This window comes from Felis catus, chromosome A2 (genome assembly GCF_018350175.1).
Source record: "Felis catus isolate Fca126 chromosome A2, F.catus_Fca126_mat1.0, whole genome shotgun sequence".
NCBI classification, from domain to species: Eukaryota; Metazoa; Chordata; class Mammalia; order Carnivora; family Felidae; genus Felis; species Felis catus.
The window spans coordinates 157,851,589-157,874,437 of NC_058369.1; the positions used below are offsets into that span (position 1 = coordinate 157,851,589).

General features: G+C 42.0%; 1 protein-coding gene, 1 long non-coding RNA gene and 1 pseudogene across 2 annotated transcripts; all 3 read left to right on the forward strand.

Moving 5' to 3' along the window:
• Positions 1-9,488: 9,488 nt before the first annotated feature.
• LOC123384076 lies at positions 9,489-21,599 on the forward strand. Its single transcript, XR_006594675.1, has 2 exons — positions 9,489-9,540; positions 18,569-21,599. It is a non-coding gene; the product is annotated as an uncharacterized LOC123384076 (long non-coding RNA).
• LOC101081211 (olfactory receptor 2A1/2A42) lies at positions 13,701-14,704 on the forward strand. The gene has a single exon (XM_003983178.3). It carries the CDS (start codon positions 13,718-13,720, stop codon positions 14,702-14,704), a length of 987 nt encoding a protein of 328 aa, XP_003983227.2. The 5' UTR covers positions 13,701-13,717.
• LOC123384075 lies at positions 16,453-18,141 on the forward strand (annotated as a pseudogene).
• Positions 21,600-22,849: the final 1,250 nt, after the last annotated feature.

Genomic DNA, 22,849 nt, shown 5'->3' on the forward strand with positions numbered 1-22,849 from the left:
ACACTTCAAATCCCATCAAATCCAAACTAGATTAACCGCATGATTCTTTTGAACAGGACCTTCTGATATTTACATCTTCAATAGCTAGACCACGCTCATGTCAGAGTAGTACTTCAGTGAATGCTGGTTAAGAATGATCATTTAGCCTGAACTCCTATCAAAAACAAAAAGCAAAAAACAGTACAGCTCCATAAAATACGTAACTTAAATATAGCAGCCATTATTCTTTCAAAGTTAGACATCTGATTGTCCATTAGTCACTTTTAGTTTCAAATGCACTCAGTTCTTACAAGTTTCTTATAGATATGGTGATGAATCAGGTTTCATTTGCCAGTGATCACAAGGGAATTACAAACATATTAGGAGAAGGTATTTACTCCTTAACATAAAGAGTTATGTATATTGATTTCTGTCATGTGGAACAGAGGATATGAGCCTTTCAAAAAGAGCACGCCAAATTGTGAAAGCCTGTGATTATGGTGTGCCAGGAGGTGCTCGTGGGAGCTGAGCAGCCAAGCAGAGGGTGTTAATCCTCCTACGTCTTGCAAGATGGTGGGGAATTAGGGGTTGTAACTAGTGCAAATGATAGGGTGGGATGCTGTGGGTGGGAGCTAGTTCACAAGCCATTTGGAATCGAGTTCCCCAGTGTCTTTGGCATGTGGAGTGGGCACAGACAACCACCGACCTATAGGATGACTGTTTATTCTTTGTTAGATGGTGTAGACCAGTGCTTCTCTGGCATCAGTGTGCATACAAATCATTGAAGATCTTGCAACAACGCAGGTTAGCAGGCCTGACATAGGATGGGCAGAGATTTGCATTTCTAACAATCTCTCTTATCTCGCTGCCACAGACCACACTTTGAATGTTGATGCAATAGAGAAGACCTGTTAAATCTTTCGTTCTTAGGGAGGAAAATGGAAGGAGAGTTAGAATGTGGCCTCACTGGACATCATAGTTTTGATGTCTTTTCCCAGACCCCAGGGAAGGGTCTGCTTTCTTTCCTTCCTGATGAACTTTGACTACAGCACTGTTTTAGTGTCATCTGGTATTTTGTTTTGCTTGTTCTCTGCTATTTGTTTGCTTTTAATTTGTGTAATACCGTTGGGCCGAGAGAAGAGGTGTGTTTGTGATCACAGTCTGGTTTCGCCCTTAGAGGGCTGAGGGCTGGCTCAGAGGGCCAGACATCTGGGTTCCTATCTCAATTCTACCAGGTCACTGTGTGACCTTAGAAAAATCACTTAATTCCTCTGGGCATGGTTTCCCTACCTGGAAAATGAAACATTGGACTAGATGATCTATAAGTACCTCTAATTCGATGCCTCTCAACTAACTTTCTAAAATTTCAATTTTTTTTTCTCTTACATAAGAGACAAAATTAAGTGGATTATTTTGAGACTAATCTATACAATTAATTCCTGAGCCTTGCACAGGAATTCAAAAGTAAATACCAAATGAATGGTTTGCATATAATAATGATCTTGGAACTACGGATGGCATAAGATATATTCTACATGAATTGTCCTCCCCCACCAAAAAAAAAAAAAAAAGTTTTGTTATTCTGTTGGGGAAGGATTAATAATACCATTCACTTGCAAAGGGTCCCAGATCTCTGTCTGGTGTTGTGTAACTAGCATAATAATACTAATAGCTCGCTTTTATTGACTGCTTATGTCATATCAAGTACTGTTCTATGAGGACCTATCCATTAATATCAATCTAATCTTCACAATAATTCCCAGAAGTATGTTTTACCATTAGATTTCATTTATATATGAACATAATCAAGACACAGAGATGTTAAGTACCCCTTGAGGCTCACAGAGCTAGTGAGTGGAACAGGAGAACCCTCATCTCGGTCTTCCAAAGGCCAAAGACCATATTTATAACTACTAAGTTAGACTGTCCCCACACACAGCCTGACCTATGGCGCCCCATGTATCTACGATAAACTAAAGCTTGGGAAGAGTAGACTGAATTTTTAACTGGCCTGAAAACTCATCCTAAGAAAGGGTATAATAGTATACCTACGATATTTTAACATATATAAAACAGAAGGGCAATATACAAATCCATGAAAAAATGAAAATATGTAGCTACAGACTATTCATAGAATAAACACAAGTCAAAAATAAATATGATGATGTCTTTATCTTCATCCAGGAAAATCTACTTTAAAATGCGAACCCATGTTTTGACCAACAAATTGTGGGTCAAAGCCAATACTTTTACTTTTGGTGAGTTTGTGGGTCAGAGCAAACATTCAGACACTGTTGGTGGCAGTATAAATAGGCACAGATTTTTATATGCTAAAAAATTTGGAAATATCTACTCAATGCTTAAAAATGGAAATAGCAATTTTAAGAATCTAGTCTAGAGAAATACTTAACATATGTAATTGCATGAAGAAATGGGTACAAGGATTTTGAGTTGACATTTATTATAAAAAAAATACTAAATGATCTAAAATGTATTAATTTTGGACTTAGTAAATTATAAGAAGTATATATGCAGTATATGAAAAAGAGTAAGTATTATCTATAATGGGCTACCATGGAAATTACTCATCAAATGTAATTAAATGAAGAAAATGTGTCATACTTTAAAAATTCATTTTCATTTTGTAGGAGAAACTTCTAGCTCTTCACGAATTCATACATACGTATCCATACACATGGGTGCAGGTGTGTGTGTGTGTGTGTGTGTGTGTGTGTGTGTGTGTGTTTAGATGTCTGAATATAAGGATGATGCACACTGAAGTAGCCAATAGAAGTTGCTTTTAAAAATAAGACTAAGCTTGAGAAATACATACTTCTGTGTTTTTTAGTAATCTTACAATGAACATGTATTAATATTACAACTTTGAAAAAAAAAAAACTTCTTCCAAGGTACCTCTGGACCCTTATGTTCTCAAATATTTATCAGTACACATTTTTTACATATCTTAGGGAAAGCTAGAATGAAGCAATTAAAAGCAGTTGAGAATCTTGTGGGACTGCTGAATTGTATCAAGGTGTCTCTGAAAATGTCCTTTTTGTATCTGTTTACTTCATTATTCAATCCTATGCTGTAATGTTTAGGGGTGAGATGACCTATATTATTAATCGAAATAATTTGAATGGGACACCAAATAACATGCAAAGTAAACTATGCTTCCCCAGACTCTAAGGCAGCTACGTGACATAAATAAAAACCTATGGCGCATGTTGCGCCATAAGGAGATGCTCTTTACAACGTGAATTGGTCTCAGAAGCCACGAATACTTGAGAGTTACCAGCCCTTCCTCATTCCTTTTCTCTCCGAAAACAATGTGAAGTAACGGATTTATGGGTAAAGGTGTCACAGAAGCCCCAAATCAAAGCAATTTTTACAAAACAAAAGTTTACTTCTTCCTCCTGCCAAGTCCAATGCAGGCAAGTGAGAGTCCCTCATGCGGTGATGCAGGGACCTTCCATCTCCTGGACCTACCACCATCCTCCTGGCCTTGGAGATCTTTGCTTCCAGCCAGTGATGGGAAGAGCAATTGTGCGGGAGGCATACCCACTGTAGCCCTAGAAGCGGCACAAATCTTTTCTGCTTATGTTCCTTTTGTAAGAATATGACACCACCCCACCACCACCACCACCGATGGCAGAGAGCTAGGAAGTACAGCCACGTGCTGGCCACCGCAGCCCAGAGACAACGGTGTATAGAAGAGAAGTACGGATCTCTTAAGGAGCTGGGTCTTCCTTAAGATAACACTAGCAACGGACAAAAATAAAATTTCTAAAAAGAGCCCTTGGAAATCCCGCCTCCTTCTTTCCTTTTGTTAAGGATTCCAAACAAACGTCTGCTCTTTTCGCTGATAACTACTTAAGAAATACAACTGAGAACATTACCGTTTTCATTCTGTACCAATATACTGTGGTCATGCCATCCTGAAAACGCGATCCTGAAAATCATGTCTTGGTCATTTGTCACAACCTTACCCTCTGCTTTTTGTGCAAAAACATCCATTATGGTAATTTACTTGGAGAGATGATTAAATCCACCCATTCCACCCTTATTTTTATCCATATACCAATCAAATGAACCCCACAGTCAAATCTTAGCAGTACTTGACTTCGTGCATAAAAGGTATAAATGAAAAGGTCCGGTGAAATCAAATGCCCAATGCTAGCAGATAATGTTTTCATTTTAATTAATCCTGACCTTGTTTTTCTGTACCCTAGTCTTGCCTGTATTTATGTTATTGTTACTCTCTTTAAATAGTAAACACTATCACTCTCTCTAAAAATAAAAAATAAAAAATAAACTCTGCACTGAGCATGGAGCCTGCTTGAGATTTTCTCTCTCTCTCCCTCTGCCCCCTCCCCCGCTCTCTCTCTCTCAAAAAAAAAAAAAAAAAGCAAACACGATCAAGATAAAAGTTATTGCAGTTTAATTTTAACAGAATATTGACAATTTTGAGTTTATAGATGTTGACGTTTGTTTATCTTTTGAAGGATTTTCCTGTTAGTTTGTGCAATAATCCCGAATGTTATCCTGAGTTACTTATTAACTTTTAATTTTTCATTTTTACCAAAATGTCTATTTAGAGCCAATATTCCTAACATGTTGACAATAGAAATGTGTTCTCTAAAACCGTTCTTAACCCAGGTTTTCACTTTAGTACTTGCTCACGAAAGGTGGCTTCCTGTTCCGCAGCCGGGCATATAGGGTAAGCACTTGAGAGAATAGTCGTATCAAATAAGATCTGTCTGTTCTCTGTGTGTTACTTTCCTTTGTATATTTGCACATTTTGAACATGGTCCTGTTTCACTCTGACCACATTTCAGAAGCTGTGCACAGGCTAAAATTGCATCAATTTCATGCTAATAGAAAACACCTTATTTTGATGTATTGCCTACATTTTACTTTGTTTGGTATCACAAAATTTTATATTTCTGATCATCTTAGTTGAAATTTTCTATTTTTTGTGCCCCAAAATGATTTTTTATAACTGATGTTTTCACGATGTCAAATGTAGAAAAACACGTCCTAACTATTGTTTTCGCGGGATTTTTGTTGTTCATCTGTGTTTCCTACTTTCCACATTTTCTGGGTTCACCTGAGTGTGAAAAGACAAGAAGAAAAGATTCTAGTGTTTATGGATTGCCTCCCGCACACCAGGCTTCTTATCTAATCAGGAGCAATCTCTTTGTCCCTGGATGAATGTGCGGCCCTTCTCCATGGACATCTACAGTTGGAGCACGGGTAAGCGTGTTCACAAGACACGTGTGATAATCTGTGCAAGATTTTCCTCGAGTTTATGCCATGACCCCAGCAGGGTCATACTGTAACAAACTCATTAATTTGTAAGTTGCACAATTGCTTGGTATGAAATTCCTAGCTCTCCTCTGTCTAGTTTAATAGAGAAATAAACATGAGAAGACCTTAGGCAGCAAATATCTCCACCCTTCTGGGAGAAGTAGTGGCTTGGAGGGGAAGCTGCCTTCGAGAGGGTTCTCTCCTCCCCTCGTCGGATGGAATAGATTCTTTCAGCTCCTTTTTTAGAATAGAGATGAGAGAATCCTTCCAAGATTGACCTAATTGGGTGGTTTGTGTTCTAGAAAACCCCTCCTCAGGCATGTTCTAATAAGCCCCACTGGGACTCCGTGTTTCTCCTCAGACTCCCCGGTCTGCTCCCTGCCGCCATAACCTGCTCTCTACGCCATCTCCACATCTTGAGCTGTTGCTTGGAACCAGCTGATTTTTCAGGGTCCTTCCTTCCCCCCTCTGCTGCTACACAAGGTGGCCCAGAGTACAGTGGGGAGAAGCTGAAATACAGAGGTGAATGCCGGGAGCTTCTTCATTGTCACACTCGTTCTGCTTCCTTCTAGGTTCCCCTGAACGACCTGATGGTTTGGGAATTAGGGCAGTGCTGGGATTCATGAAATCCAAATAATGCCAAGTTTTCCGGGGCCGTAATGACCGGTGTTGTCTCAGAGGCGTGCTCTGTGGCTGGTTGTGGTTCCTGATCGTGTGTCCTGCTGGGGATGAGAGCAGAACCAGGGAACTGCTTTGTCCCCTTCCCAGTGGAGTGGGCATGCACTGTATCTCGCAGCCCACCCCTCCAGGGAGCCCTTAGACGCTACCAACTAGGCTGGGGCCATAGGAGAATAAAAGCGCCTTTTCTGAGGATTCTGCCACCTTTGCAGTCAGGAACAGGAGTGAGGGTTCTGCAGCTCCCGCAGGCGCTCCCAGAAAGCACGATCCTGCCCAACCTTGAGGTATTTTCCCCTTCTGGGGTCCCTGAGTCCAAACGTGGGAGCTAACCAGGCCACCTTATTTTACTTCATCATTAATTCCTCTTCGACGTGGAGTAACATCTACCCTTCAGTGGACTATCACTCTGTTAACTATTCTTTTTAAAGTCAGGTAAGGAAATTCAGTCTTGTCTAAATATGAGCTGATTGTTATTCTGCTATGGGGATAGTTTGAGGAAAAACCAAAGCTAAGTTGATTGAACATGTTGATCACAAATAATGTAAGTATGTATAGAATTCAGTTAATTTCATTTTACATGGTGCAAAGCGGCTGCATGAAAGCAATAACCTTGTGGATGGTGAAGCTAGATACAGAATAAGAAATTTCTGCATGGTAGACTTAGGTTACATAGGTAGAATAACCTTCTTAAGCCAAAGAACTTTACACTGGGGTGTATTATGGAGGGGCTTTACATTTCAGGAAAACTGACGTTGGTTTAGTCCTTGTGTTTCTGTCAATAGAACCACAAAGCGTAGTCTATGCTGCCCATACACAGTCCTTGCATTACTTATAACTTGGAGAACAGTGTCAGGCACACAGAAAGTACTCAGCTTTTAAATGTGAGACGTTCCCAAACCTGGACTCACATGTGAGTGAATGTGCCTGTGTATGTGTATGCATGTGATGAGGTTAGAGGAAGTGCAGAAAAGAGAAGGCATTGTTTTGTAGAGGATACTCTTTCTCGTCTTTAATAGTTTGTTATAGTTCTGTGCTCTTTTTAATCCCTCCAAGCTCTTCAACAGACTGTGCTCTTTTCCTGGAAAGACATCAAAAGGTCAGGAGGCCAAATCTGCCTCAGTAGTCCTTCAACAACATATTATCCACAAGATCACATTGTAGACTTACATTGTTGTGAAGACTTTGCAAAAACTGGCTTAAAGAGGATAATGGCCAATAAGGGGAGTGATTTCTAGGGACCTCCTGGAACCGCAAAAAAGGAGGGCTTGTCAGATTCATACAGTCATAGGCTATTCAAGAAACTGTTAAAGATCGGTAATTGTTAAAGATCGATAACTGATTTAAGTTAATGAATGTTCACCGTGCAGAAGGAATGTGCTCAATATATTATCTCGATTAATTCATTGAATTAATTAACACACTTATCTTAATTAAAATGTATTATCTCAGTCTTCTCAACAACCTTGTGAAATAAATACAATCGCTCCTTTCAAAAAAGTGGTAAAATAGGGCTTGAGAAGTTAAGAAATATATTCAGAGTCATACAAAGAAGTACATGTGTATCTCACCCCCTAAGCCCATGCTCTCTGATTGCTATTCTATGCTGCCTTTCAATATTTGGGGATTTTTTTTGGGGGGGGGTTGGATTTTTGTTTTTTTTTAGAATCTGGCTCAAGACAGAATGCAGAGAGCTCATTAATGTTTTGTTTTCTCATATTTCATCAAATTGATATCCAGTCAGTCAAAAAAAATATTGAACACCTACAACGTTCCAGGCACAGTGCATGATCCAATATATGATCTTTTCATCACTTGCTAGATCAAAAAGTTTCCTTCAATCTGAGGGTATATTTTGTTAGATGAATTCTTAAGTACAAGTAGCTAGCCCTCATTAGTCATTATGATATCAAGAGGTAATATTTCAATATCCCAGATAAATGTCCTGACAGATATTACTGCTATGGTGAATTACAAGATAGTATTTCCCAAGGTTTCTTATAAGACAACCTAAATGTAGACAATTAACCCAAATATAGATTTTTCTATGTAATCAAAATCTTCTAAGACATCACTCAAATATTGGAACTGTTGAGAAGTCTCTAGAAATACTGTGGAAGAGGAAATAAGAGATTTTGGGAATTGGGGGTTGTAGAAGAGAGATAAGGAAAACTGGGAATGGAAACAGAATGTCATAAAGGGGACCAGGAGAGAAAAGAGATCAGGATAGAGAGAATGATAGAATGAGGTAGAGGAACCAAGACGGGGAGACATAATCATCAAGAGAGGGGATTCAGAGCAAGGAAAGTTACCAGGGATAAAGAGGGTCATGCACGACAAGGGTCAGTTCTTCAAGAAGACATAATCCTTAACATGTACGCACCTAACAACAGAGCGTCAAAATACATGAGGCAAAACCGATAGAACTGAAAAGGACAAATAGATGAGCCTACTGTTGGAGTTGGAGACTTCAACATCCCTTTATCAGCAGTAGACCCAGCAGACAGGAAATCAGTAAGGATATAGTTGAATTCAACACCATCAATCAATTGGACATAGTGAACATCTATAGACTACTTCATCTAACAACAGCAAAATACACATTCTTCTCAAGCTCACATGGAACATTCACCATGATAGATCATATTCTGCGACATAAAATACAGCTGAACAAATTCAAAAGAAAAGAAGCCACACAATGCACGCTCTCAGACCTCAATGGAATTAAAGTGGAAATCAGTAGCAGAGAGAGAGCCGGAAAATCCCCAAATACTCAGAGATTAAGCAACATTCTTCTAACTAACACATGGGCCAGGGAGGAAAATCTCAGAAACTTTACAATATTTTGAACTAAAGGAGAAACAGAAAAGGGTTATGCTGAATAAATTGGTTATAACAATAATTATTTTTTTAATTTCTTGGAGGCAAACCATCTAATACTTCAGTTGAACTAAGGATTTAAAAATAGCTTTCATTTTAGGAATGCTGTGTGACTCATGCCTACAGCATTAGAAAAGTTTGTCAGCTCATCGGATCTTAAATTTTACTTTTGAAACCTAGGCCCCATCTCGTACTGACAGGTTTGTTCCTGTGTAAAGAAATGATTTCAATCTTAGATATTTACTTTGAAACCATGAAGACACTGGATAATTTATTAGTCATCAAACGGTTGGCCAATTTTTAAATTGCTAACTTGTACATACATATAGGATGTATCATTTATAGCACAAAGCAAGGTCTGAATGTTACATTTGGAACTGAGAGGCATTTAATTTCTCTTTTAGTTCCTCCTCTCACTTCTGTCAGTCCGTTAGCAAATTTAATCTGTTGCATTCAGGTAAGATGCTTTCTTTTTATTTTTAAAAATTTTTAAGTTTATTTGTTGATTTTGAAAGAGATAGAGAGTCTGAACAGGGGAGGGGCAGAGAGAGAGGGGGAGAGAGAGAATCCCAAGCAGGCTCCACACTGTCAACACAGAGCCCGGTGCAGGGCTCAAACTCACGAGCCGTGAGATCAAGACCTGAGCTGAAACCAAGAGTCAGACGTTTAACCGACTGAGCCACCCAGGTGCCACAGGTAAGATGCTTTCAATATTATGTGGGATGAAATAAAAAATGGGGAAAAAAGAAAATGGAAGTATCTTTCAAGTGTCCAATGCTTCAACATTTTGGAGATTCTAGTAATAGAGGGGCTTTTTTTGTTTTTGTTTTTTTTGTTTTGCCTCAGGAAGAATGTCCTTAATTGGGCAACCAAGATTTAAGCAAGCTAGAAATTCCAGACCCAGTACAAGGAGAGTTCAAAAATTCAATATTTAGGCATTCACTTATTCTGGTATATTCATTCATTCATTCATTCATTCATTCATTCATTTGTTCACTCAGTAAACATTTGCTAAGTGCCAGAGTTACAAAATGAGTGCCCTTGTTCCTTATTCACAAAGGGTGTTTTATCACCCACTCCTGTAAAAGAAAGCAGACTTTCAGTCCATAGGGCAACTGTTCCTAACCTTAATGTACTCGTTAGGCCCCCTCCTTTCTCTTGTCTGCCCCTTTAAGTTTCAAAGAGATTCATACTTGGCAAGTAATTTTTTCCCCTTTATGTAACCCTTTGGAAGCTAAGAAAGGAATTAAGGGAGGACTGAATAAAGAGATTATGCTTTTTATGAGATGTGGGTTCAAATGCATTTTCACAACTAAACATTTCCATATACTGTGTATATTTTCCACATAAACATTTTTATTTTTTTAATGTTTTTATTTTTGAGAGAGACAGGGAGACAGAGAGAGAGAGAGAGAGAGAGAATATGAGAATATGAGTGGGGGAGGGGCAGAGAGAGAAGGGGACAGAGGATCCAAAGTGGACTCCATGCTGACAGCAGAAAGCCTGATGTAGGGCTTGAACTCACAAGCTGTGAGCTCACGACCTGAGCTCATGTCAGACGCTCAACCTACCGAGCCACCCAGGCACCTCCAAATAAATTTAAAAGGCTGTCCTCACACAGTATTGTTCCAGAAAAAGAAAAAAGTCCTGATAATGTGTTAGAAATTCATAGTATAGTCATTAGATTCATTTGTGACTTGATCCAATTTATTGATAATCATTATTCTAAAAAAAGGCATTTAATGCTGCTTGAGAGGGATCTAATGGGGACGTCCTTCAGGTCCCAATTAGCTGCTCAGAGAAATTTTCCTTGTGTTGTATTTCAGTGAGGTTTTCCCTGCCCACGGCCTGGTCTTCACTTTGTAGATCCAGCTTTGGAAATTTTGTTTAGTGTGTACATTTCCATCTGTCTCATACTATCCAAACTGAAAAGGGGGGGAGAAAAAGAACAATGAACAAATCTGAATGGAATTATTTATCATTAAAAAAACTGGCAAGAGCTTTGCTTGGTAGCACATTTCCTCTTTGTCACAATATCTGCACAAGAAGGCAGATTAATACCTCCTGGTTAATTGGTGAGCACGGGCTCAGAGCAGAGGCGGGGGGTTCACTGGAGACCCGACAGCTAGGGTTGCTGATTGCTGATCACGCGAGCCATCTGGACCGTGGGTCCACACTGGCCAGGAGGACAGCTCTCTCAGATCAGCAGGCCACCTTTCCCTGGACGGTGCTGAAAATGTGCTGGCACACACTGGCCCTCGGGGATCACCCCCTTCTCTACCCCTCAGCCTTTCTGTAGACACGTATCCTGCACACCTATTACATGTAGGTCCCCTAATTACAGTTGGATCCTCCTCCCCGAGTCCCAGGAGGTTGCAGCAAAGCATCTCGAGTGGAGTCTGGGATGTACTCACAACCCCCACCTCCACGTTCACTCCGGTTGTCACGTTTCCTCCTCCAGTTCTTCTCATCCATTATGAGTGGATTTGCAAGTTCTAGTTTTCAAGAAGCAGTGTTATTGCTCTTATTTTCGAGTTCCTCAGGGAGCATCTCATTGATTCTCCACTGGAATTAATGACAGCTGGACCAGGGTGGGTTTTTTTTTTTTATGTTTATTTATTTTTGAGAGAGAGAGAGAGACAGACAGACAGACAGAATCCAAAGCAGGCTCCAGGCTCCGAGCTGCCAGCACAGAACCATGAGATCATGACCTGAGCTGATGTCCGACACTTAACTGCTTGAGCCCCCCGGGCACCCCTGGACCAGGGTCTTAAAACAGCAGCACCTCTCTTTGTTGTAATCCTGGAGAGCCTTTTCTTCAAGAGGCAAGCAGGTACAAGTTTAATCATTCAGCCTCAGGTTATTTTTGCCCAGTAAAGGCACTGACAAAATGTGTGCACTAGAAAGATGCTGATTTCTTTTTTTTTTTTTAATTTTTTTTCAACGTTTATTTAGTTTTGGGACAGAGAGAGACAGAGCATGAACGGGGGAGGGGCAGAGAGAGAGGGAGACACAGAATCGGAAACAGGCTCCAGGCTCCGAGCCATCAGCCCAGAGCCTGACGCAGGGCTCGAACTCACGGACCGCAAGATTGTGACCTGGCTGAAGTTGGACACTTAACCGACTGTGCCACCCAGGCGCCCCTTGAAAGATGCTGATTTCTACATGGTATATTGCAAACTGTTACTGAGGACATAAGGACAAGCCAACTATTTGGTTCATCATCAATTCATAGAAGTCTCAAAATACCCACTCGACTGCCAGAGTATTGCTACAGCAATCTGTGAATGACAAATTCACTAAATTATCTCTTTGCCAAAAAAAAAAAAAAATTAAATTAGCTATCTATCAAGCATTTGGTGATCTTTCTATTGCTGAAGTAAGGCAGAGTTCATTTTTTAGTAAATGGTTGTTTATAATGGTTTTGAATCTCACACAGGGCACATGATACAAATGCTAAGCCATCACACAAAGAGTGAGTCCTCCAACATGGTGTCATTCCAGGTATGGCCTTTCCTAGTTATATTAGTACCTGTATACTAATTAGTACCTGGATTAGTACCTTGAGATCTTGAGATATAGATAGATAGATAGATAGATATAGATATAAATATAATGTTTCTTTAATTTTTGACAAAGAGAGAGAGCAAGCTGGGGAGGGGCAGAGAGAGAGAGGGAGAGAGAAATCTCAAGCAGACTCCATGCTGTCAGCACAGAACAGAATTCAGGGCTCGGAATCATGAATTGTGAGACCATGACCTGAGCCAAAATCAAGAGTCGGTTGCTCAACTGACGGAGCCACCCTGGTGCCCCTGGATTTGCTTTTTGAATGGGAGTAGAGATGAGGTGAATTACAAATCGTGCATAGAGAACTGCATCTTGACATGTCTTCACACAGATCCATACACACCACAGCCTTCAAATCAAGTGTGAACGCCTAACCTCACACACATTTACACCCTCTGCACACAAAGTCTAGACTCGTGATGCATGAACACTGGGCAGCCCACCGAAACACCAATTCCTACAAAGCTTGTGTGTTATTATTCAAAACAACTTTTTGGTAAATCAGTAACTGAGAGCCCATCAGTAGATTGCTAAGTGGCCAATTGTCGGTTTGTATCCATCACCCATTGGAAAATATAGTCAGTAGAGCCCATACGTAGCACATCCACTGATTCCTTCTTAGCAACCTAAACAATCACCAAAACTGCTCCTTCTTTGATGGTATAAGCTTCTGTAGAGCACAAAGATGGGTCTCCATTGCCCAACGCAGAAGAGCCGATATTTCTGTTGAGAAACCGAATTTTCACATCTCTTCTCGAGGCTCTTCTAATCCTCATGTCTGGAGTTCTTCCAGCACTGATTACCTCTCCACTCCAGCAACTTCTCTGAATAATCCTGGCATGTGCAGCTCCAAGATAATCTGTATTTCATGGTTACTTTCTTTTCTCTTTTGGCTTGACACTCTTCCTCCCCCTTACACTGTCATTGGCTTTAGGTAATCTGTCTCCAATGACACGACCCTCTCGTGTAAAACTCGTTGTCAGGTTAAGTGATTAACTTCAGGTGTAACTAGATTGTTAACGTCAAAAGTTTATCTTTTAAAAATGACAAAAATGGGGGTGCCTGGGTGGCGCAGTCGGTTAAGCGTCCGACTTCAGCCGGGTCACGATCTCGCGGTCCGTGAGTTCCAGTCCCACGTCGGGCTCTGGGCTGATGGCTCGGAGCCTGGAGCCTGTTTCCGATTCTGTGTCTCCCTCTCTCTCTGCCCCTCCCCCGTTCATGCTCTGTCTCTCTCTGTCCCAAAAATAAATAAACGTTAAAAAAAAAATTTAAAAAAAAATGACAAAATGTATACTGCAATGCCTGGATGTTTTTCGACAATTCTGTCCCAAGTTATCCATTTTATCTTTTTCATAGTGAAATGGGGGAAAATCAGACATCAGTCACAGAGTTCATTCTACTGGGATTTTGTCTTGACCCAGGGATTCAGATGCTTCTCTTTGGGCTCTTCTCCCTGTTCTATGCCTTCACCCTGCTGGGGAACGGGCTCATCCTGGGGCTCATCTGGCTGGACTCCAGACTGCACACCCCCATGTACTTCTTCCTCTCCCACCTGGCCATCGTTGACATAGCCTATGCCTGCAACACGGTGCCCCAGATGCTGGTAAACCTCGTGAAGCCAGACCAGCCCATCTCCTTTGCTGGCTGCATGACACAGACCTTTCTTTTCTTGAGTTTTGCTCATACTGAATGTCTTCTCCTGGTGGTGATGTCCTATGATCGGTATGTGGCCATCTGCCACCCACTCCGATATTCTGTCATCATGAGCTGGACAGGCTGCATCATCCTGGTAGTGACTTCCTGGGCATGTGGCTCCCTGCTGGCCCTGGTCCATGTGGTTCTCATCCTGAGGCTGCCCTTCTGCGGGCCTCATGAAATCAACCACTTCTTCTGTGAGATCCTGTCTGTCCTCAAGCTGGCCTGTGCTGACACCTGGCTCAACCAAGTTGTCATCTTTGTTGCCTGTGTGTTTATCTTAGTCGGGCCCCTCTGCCTGGTGCTGGTGTCCTACACGTGCATCCTGTTCGCCATCCTGAGGATCCAGTCCGGGGAGGGCCGCAGAAAGGCCTTCTCCACCTGCTCCTCCCACCTCTGCGTGGTGGGGCTCTTCTTTGGAAGCGCCATTGTCATGTACATGGCCCCCAAATCCCGCCACCCTGAGGAGCAGCAGAAGATCCTTTTCCTGTTTTACAGTTTTTTCAATCCTATGCTGAACCCAATGATCTACAGTCTGAGGAATGCAGAGGTCAAGGGCGCCCTGAGGAGAGTGCTATACAAGGAAAGTCATTCCTAATTGGAGTGACATTGGAATCCTTAGCCTCAGTAGTCCCCTAGAGCCTTGGGTACTGAGAAACAACTAAGCTCATCCCTCTTTTTATGTCTGAGACTGGGTAATCCAAGAAACTGCAAAGCACTCCCTTTTTCTGTCTAGAAAGTATTTAGGTTTTATTGCATCATTATATTTAATCCTGTCAAACATATTCTTTCATTTAACTGCATAGTCTATTAAGAATATCTAGAGGAATAAATTTATCTCATCCCCTGCTGTGGGTTCCAAAAAGTTCAAACAGGCACTCTATCTCTGACTTGGTCAGGTATGTTCAGTAACAGCAGAACACAGGCTTTGGCAGACGTAGCCACATCAGTGACAATTTTTAAAAATACTGCAGCCACAGAGACTTAGGACCCATTGATACCTTTTTCATTTATACCCCAATTAGGATGTTTTCCATCCATTGTACTTCCTCTTATAGTCAATGCACCTAAATGCCTACTTAGGTTAAGGGGAAAACTGACTTTGTTGATTCAACCCTGTAATCTGGTTTCTAATTTCTGGGGTCAGAAAATAGGTCCACACATGTTCAGCTGGCATCCCAAGGAATTACCCAACGAAATCCCCTTTCCAGTCTGCCCTGAGCTTTTGATGGCTACTTGCTTCTAAACTCTTCTCATCTGCTCAAGAAGAGTATCTGTGATTTTCTATGAATAAACACACACTCTCCACTTAGAAGTTAGCAAGTCCGGGGCACCTGGGTGGCTCAGTCAGTTGAGTGTCCGACTGCGGCTCAGGTCATGATCTCACACTTCGTGGGTTCAAGCCCCGCATCTGGCTCTGTGCTGACAGCTCAGAGCCTGGAGCCTGCTTCGGATTCTGTGTCTCCCTCTCTCTCCACCCCTCCCCTGCTCACACTCTCGCTCTCTCTAAAAAAATAAACATTAAAAAAAGAAATTAGCAAGTCCTACAACCCAACTCTCAATTATCAGGTAGGGATGGAATGTCCCAAGCAGAGGCAACTGAGTGGGGGGAAAAAGGGTTTTAATAATAATAGTAGTAGTCAACATTATTATCACGTACTCACTCTGTGCCATCCACTGCACGTACGTAGCTGATTTCAGAGATCACCTCATTTTATCGTAAAAACCCATTTCTCATTAGCATCCCATTTTACAGATGCAAACAAGCAAATGCTAGACCTGGGCCCCAACGATCTGACTCCCGAGCCTTCTCTACCTAACACCAAATGTAGTACATCATTATCAATATTATCACCTTCAGAGTAAGACTAATCTACCCCAAGCTAGGATACGTTAAGTGAATGTGGCTTTCTTCTCAGTCTATTTTTGTGCCACAATGAGGCTGGGGGAGCCAGAGACTATGTATGGAAGGCTTCTTGTCTGGGTTAGTGAGCCCTATGGTCACGGTCACAAAGAACCTTAGGAGTTTCAGAGGAGCACAGAGAGGGTAGGAATGGAGGCTGTTCTCACTGAGGTTCTGTTTAGAACTCAGCATGGTGGCGAGACCCGGAACGAAGGCATCTCCACTTTCCCACCACCCACATGATTGTGCACACAGGTGTGCATGCGTGCACACACACTTATGAAGTGCTTACTAAGGCGATGCCTGTTCTACGCACTTTGCAAGTATTGTCTTTTTTTTTTTACAGCATTTTAAAAAATGTTTAATTATTTTGAGAGAGGATGCAAGTGGCAGAGGGGCAGAGACCGTGGGGGAGAGAGAATCCCAAGCAGACTTCACACTCAGCACGGAGCCTGATGCAGGGCTCGACCTCACGACCTCGAGATCATGACCTGAATCGATATCAAGAGTCCAACACTTAACTGACAGAGCCAGCCAGGCACCTCACAAGTATTATCTTTTTTAACCCTCATAACAACTCTATGAGACAGGGACTATTATCAACCACTCTTTGGGTGAGAGAACACAGACACAAAAAGATTGAGTAACTTAACCAAAACGTTGCAGCTGATACGCACCTAATCCAGGATCAAACTTAGGTGATCTGACTGCCAAACCAATAGTCATAACCACCCACCAAGTAAAAGTCAAAGAGATTGTGAGGTTCCAGAAGAAGGAAATTGAAGTGGAGAAAGGGAGTAAGAAACACAACCTCTAGCCAGAGATAGATATCGGGTTCCAGATAAAAAGGGTACTTATGTGTGCTAAAGAAGGCAGCTTGAGCCCTTGTCCGGGTGCCGTGCTGTGCGGTGAGCCGCTCTGGTCTGTGTTCCCAGCCAGGCGGTGCAAGGGTCCCCTGCAGTGGGCACAAGAAGATGGCCACAGCGGTGGCACCCTCCAAATGGGGCAGCGGCCTTATCCAGGTGAATGAGCGGCCCCTGGAGATAATCGAGCCACGTTCACTGCAGGACGAGCTATTGGAACCTGTCCTGCTGCTGGGCAAGGAGCGACCTGCCAGGCCGGAGGCCTCTAAGTCCGTGTGGTGGTGGTCACGTGGCTCAGAGTTCCACAATCTGTGGCTCCATCTCCAAAGCCCTGGTGGCTTATTATCAGAAATATGTGGATGAGGCTTCCAAAAAGGAGGTCAAAGACATCCTCATCCAGGATGACCAGACCCTGCTGGTAGCTGAGCCCCAGCACTGTGAATCCAAAATGTTTGGCATTCCTGGTGCTTGTGCCCGCTACCGGAAATCCTACCAATAAACCATCGTGATGATCAGGGTTCACCTGTATAATCAGTTGTCATGGGACTTAGGGTTAAAAAAAAAAAAGGCAGCTTGACTTTATACTGGACTAAAAAGAAAGGTAAGGAAGTAAAAAAATAATAAGCTGTGACTCCAGGAGTCAGGGATGGAGAAGGGGCCTTTCGACAGGCTGGACAGTAAAACAGAAAACAATGGAAGAGAAAGGTGAACAATGCAGTTTTAAACTGATGGCTCACCAAAATGAAGAGCCTTAGAAAGTGTTCTTGTAACTTACCTAAATTGGATGTACTTTGTAATTCCAATATTTCCTAAAACAGTGTTTAATCTGTCTCCTGACAGATGTTGCTGTGCTGAATGGCGACATTCGGTGAGATGCAGTGCAGTGGGCAGGACAAATCGTGAACAGCTGTCATTCTAGGGACACATCTCACAGGAAAATAGCTCTCCTGGGACAAGTTGGAGCAGCAGGAAAGTGTGGGACAGAGAAACCATGCCCAGGGAGCCACCTGTGTGGACTCGGGACTCTGCAGTGCTCTCCTAAGTTTAGCCCAGGCATCCAGGAAGCCCAAGATCCTGCCCCGGACCCTTAAACGCCCACGATTTGTGGCTACAGACAGGGTTCAAGTCCCAGGTCTACTGGTTGCTAGCTGTGCTCTTTCCAGGGGCAGTCTTTTAAGACTGCCTGAATCTCTATCTCCCATCCATCAACTATGCCTAACGAGAGCCGCCTAGGCTGCCCCACAGGGCTGCTGAAGGCCTCAAACAAGAGTGGTGCAAATGGATGCATTTTAAAGACTTGCAATACTACACAAACATAAGATATTGCTGTTATTATTATTAACATTAGGTCAGAAATTATTCTAATACTGTCAGACTTGCTAAACTTTTGAGCCTGGTACCAAAGCCATCCCCTAGTCAGGAGGAGCACAAGGTGGGAGGAGGTCACCCAAACCTTTGTCCCCAGGGGCTTCTGCATCTCCCCTGTAGCCCTGGAGGAAATAGCCTTTCCCCGAGGCCAGCCTGCAGCCCGGACTCAGGGACCTCTCTGTGAGTCAGTTGGCAAAGGCACCATGGGGAAACTCTCTCCCTTTGAACCTGTTCCTGGCCCCTCCACCAAGAAAACATGGGGGGACCTTTCCTAAAGCAAAGGAGTCCAGATTTCAGGGTTGTTTTGTTTTTGTTTTTGTTTTTTCAGATTTTGTTTTTGATTTCCAAAATGTACCATCTCTAATCTGGGATTTACAGGACCTTTCTCAATTATGTGTCCTCTCTCCCTCAAGAGAAGAACAAGAATCTGCTCATCTCTTCATCCCCAGGATCCGAGCACCCTTAACATACTCACCTGATAGGTAAATAAAGGACAATTTATCCATTTGCCTCACTTCCGAAATTTCAGCGTTGAACTATCTTCTGGTTTCTACCCTTCTTTACCTGCCTCAAATGGCAGCTTATAGTATAGTGGAAGTTTAACTGTAGCTGGTAATTATTGAGCACTTACTATAGGTAGACGTGACATAAAATGCTTTAATATAATCTTCACATCAAATCTGTGGAGGGAGCACTGCTACTGTCATTACATAACAATGAGGAAATAAAGTTTAGAGAAATGAATTAATTCACCCAGGGTCACAAAATTATTCACTGGTGGAACTACAAGCCAAGACTAGGCCGTCTGGTTTTAGATCAACTCCGAACTGCTCTTTTGTAGCAGATCCACTGATGCCCACAACCTGAGTGCCTGGCATCAGAACTGTTCATAGTACGTACTTAGTAAACTTCAACGGAATGAACAAACAAATATTCATTGCATTTAGATTTCTACCCATAATATATGGGCCTGGGGATGGGTTACCCTTCATTCCTCTAATTTAGGATATCTTTTATTCATTTATTTTGACAGAGAGAGAGAGAGAGCGAGAGCAAGCAGTAGAGTGGCAGAGAGCACGGGAGAGAGAGAATCCCAAGCAGGCTCCATGCAGTCACGATCTGAGCCAAACTCAAGAGGCAGACACTTAACCGACTGACCACCCAGGCGCCCCTAAGTTAGGGTATCTTCTAGTCCATCAGATGTATCCAACCCTTGCTTTTAGTATATTCTTACATGATGAACATTAATAATTAAGAATATGTTGATGCTCTAAGATTACAGAGAAGAAAGGGAAAAATTAGGATAGAAACATAGCACTAAATATCGAAAGTCCTGGGGGTGCTTACTTATTTCTATCGCAGGAAGCAGTGGTCTCAAAGCAATGTGCCACACTGCCGCGCCTGTGATTCTGGAAGGCCAGGATGATCCTGGTGCCAGATGGGGAGCCATGTGAGGGTGTTGCCCTTGAAAACTGGCAAGAGGGTGGAGGCGATTGCGGGCAGTAACCACTGGAAATGATAGGGTGGGGATCTGTGCTTGGTGGCTTCACTTGCCGCCTAGAATTAGCACCTGCAGCATCTTTGGCATGTGGACCAGGGATTGCCAACCGCCAACCTTCGGGATTGTTGTTTACTATTTGCTGTGAGTATAAAGCATCCGTGTTAAATATGGGTTGTTGAGGGCAGAATTTTGTCTGAAAGGAGGGCAGGAATGTAGTCCCACTGGATGAAAACATGACTCTTCCCCCCAACTAGCAGTGCAGGGTCTTACTCTCCGCGCTTTCTTGACAAACTTTATTGGTTCATTTTGATTTGTCTTTTTTTAATCAGTGTTTCTCTGTTTTTTGTTTTAATTTTTACTTTTGAAATCGTTTGATCGCAAAAGGAGGCGGATTCTTGAACACGTCTGGATTTAGTCCACACGGCGCTGGCTCAGAGTTGGGGTGCGTGGGTTCTCAGCTCCCTGCACTAACTCACTGTGTTAGAAAAGTTGCCTAACTCCTCTGGCCTTCAGTTTCCTCATCTGTAAAATGAAACGTTGAGCTAGACGATCTTTAAGAGTCTTTCTTATTTTCTAGTTTTCTGTCCCTTGGTTGATTTCCTCTCATTTCATTGGAATTTGGATTTTCATTTTTTCAGAGGAGTAAAAATTAAGTTCCACGTGAAGAAAATGAAATGGACTCAAAGATAACCACATGTCCTGGGCCTTAAACATCGTAGGAACTCAAGAGTAACTGCCCGAGTCAGTAAGTGAGTTGAATACTTTAGTGCTCTCTTGAAACTGCATAATAGGAAGTGAAATGCCTTCTCTTTAGAAAAGGAAGTTTTATTAGCCTCCTTGGATCTTATTAAATGGAACTTTCATTGGGAAAGATTCTAGAACCAGAAATCAAACTTTGTATCTAATTTGGTATTTCTGTTGCCCACATTGTAAGTAATTGTTGTATCTTGTACTTATCGAGCACTTACTAAGTGTCAGGCATTGTACGGAGATATACGCGTTATTATCTCGCCCAAATTTCATGACAATTCTGAGTTTAATGAGCTGAGTGCTTTTTATTGCACTCATAAAAAAAGAAAGAAAGAAAGAGAGAGAGAAAGAAAGAAGGAAAGAAAGAAAGACACAGAGACTGAGAGCTTTCCTGTGATTACAAGTACGTGACAGCTGGGGCTCTAATCCAGGTCGGCCTGACTCCAGAAACCACACCCACCGCCACTAAGCACAGGGCCTCTCTGTAGCCTAGACCCAGGGAATCTTTTTCCGTCAATTGTTAGGTAACATTCAAGAAAATCAGCCTGAATGTTCTGAAAACCCATTAAAAAAAAAAGATAAAAATAGAGCTAGCAGAGTTTTCAATACCTATATAATGAACAAAACAGTAATATACACATCAGTTTTTTAACTGAGCAAAAATTACGTAGATATAAGTGGAGACAAATGAGCCATGCACTGTAGAACGAGTAACAACCACTCGTGAATATGATGATAGATGTACAGGCTCTCTAGTAATTAGAGAAACAAATCTTAAAGCATGAGATACCACTTTTTGCCCGTTAAATGGGACTAAAATAAAAAGATGAATATTTTCCAATGTTGCTGAGCGTGTGGGCGATAGTCTGGATGGCAATATAAATTGATTCAGTGATAATTTGGGAATATATCTTCAAAAATTAAAGTTCGCACTCCTTTTAATGCAGCAACTCCAATTCTAGGAACGTATCCTACAGAGATATTCATATATATGTGCAAAATATATACATGTACATTTATTTTAAATTGAAGCATTATTTACAATAGTGAATGTCACAAACTAATATCCTTCAGTAGTGAGTTTGTTAAATAAAACATTATAAATCTATACTTTTTTTTTTCAAATCCAGTATTATTAAAACTATTTGGCAATTTTCGTAGCAGTACAAAGCCTTTGACTATGACCACTGGACACATTAGACATGAGTTTATGTTTTTGGGTTTGGTGTGGTTTTGGGCGCATGTACTTCTTCTAAATCTGCTGCCCTTCCTTCCATTACCAAATGGCAAAGTGCCTTATTTCTCTGTCCACAATATTCTACAAAGTATACTAACAACATCTACATTTAGTCCTCCAAGTAACAAGGCAGGCATTTGGTATCTGGGGATTCCTGTTTTTTAAATAAGGTTTATCCCTCTAATGTCCAGAGAAGATTCTCATAAAATAAGTGAGTAAAAGAAGTCATATTGTTATAGTACTTTCTCATTCATGTAGAGAAAAAGGGGTGTGTGTGTGTGTGTGTGTGTGTGTGTGTGTGTGTGTTTACGGGCATATTAAGGTACAGGAAAATGTTCAAAATGATAAACATTAAAAGGTTAAAGATGGGGCGCCTGGGTGGCGCAGTCGGTTAAGCGTCCGACCTCAGCCAGGTCATGATCTCGCGGTTCGGGAGTTCGAGCCCCGCTTCAGGCTCTGGGTTGATGGCTCAGAGCCTGGAGCCTGTTTCCGATTCTGTGTCTCCCTCTCTCTCTGCCCCTCCCCCGTTCATGCTCTGTCTCTCTCTGTCCCAAAAATAAATAAACGTTGAAAAAAAAAAATTAAAAAAAAAAAGGTTAAAGAAGATGACTCTCAAAATGGGAAATGTGCTATGGAAAATAACACTACATTATTATAAAAATTCAAGGTAATCAAGTGTTAGTGTCACAATTTTTATTTTTTATTTTTTTGAGGAAGACAGAGCACGAGTCAGGGAGGGGCAGAGAGAGAGAGGGAGAGAGAGAATCCCAAGCAGGTTCCATGCTCTAAGTGTGGAGCCTAACTTGAGATCATGACCTGAGCCAAAACCAGGAGTCAGACACTTAACAGACTGAGCCACCCAGGTGCCCCAGTGTTGCAATTTAAAAGAAAAAAGGTGGGGGGGAGGACTCAGGTCCTTACACCTTGTGGCTCCCAAGGTTGTCCCGTATGTTGGAAGGAGAAAAAGCATGGAGGCTTTAGTGGGCCTGACCTCCAAGTGGACTGGGTATTTTTGCTCACATCCCATTGGCTAAAACTTGGTCATAGGGTCTTACAAAGACGCAAAGCAGTCTGGGAGATACAGTCTCCATATGTACCTGGGGGGAATAAGAGAAAACTAC

Bases quoted from the DNA above. Each gene is read 5' to 3' on its own strand.
- LOC101081211 (XM_003983178.3), top strand. From the start codon at position 13,718: ATGTTTTTCGACAATTCTGTCCCAAGTTATCCATTTTATCTTTTTCAT.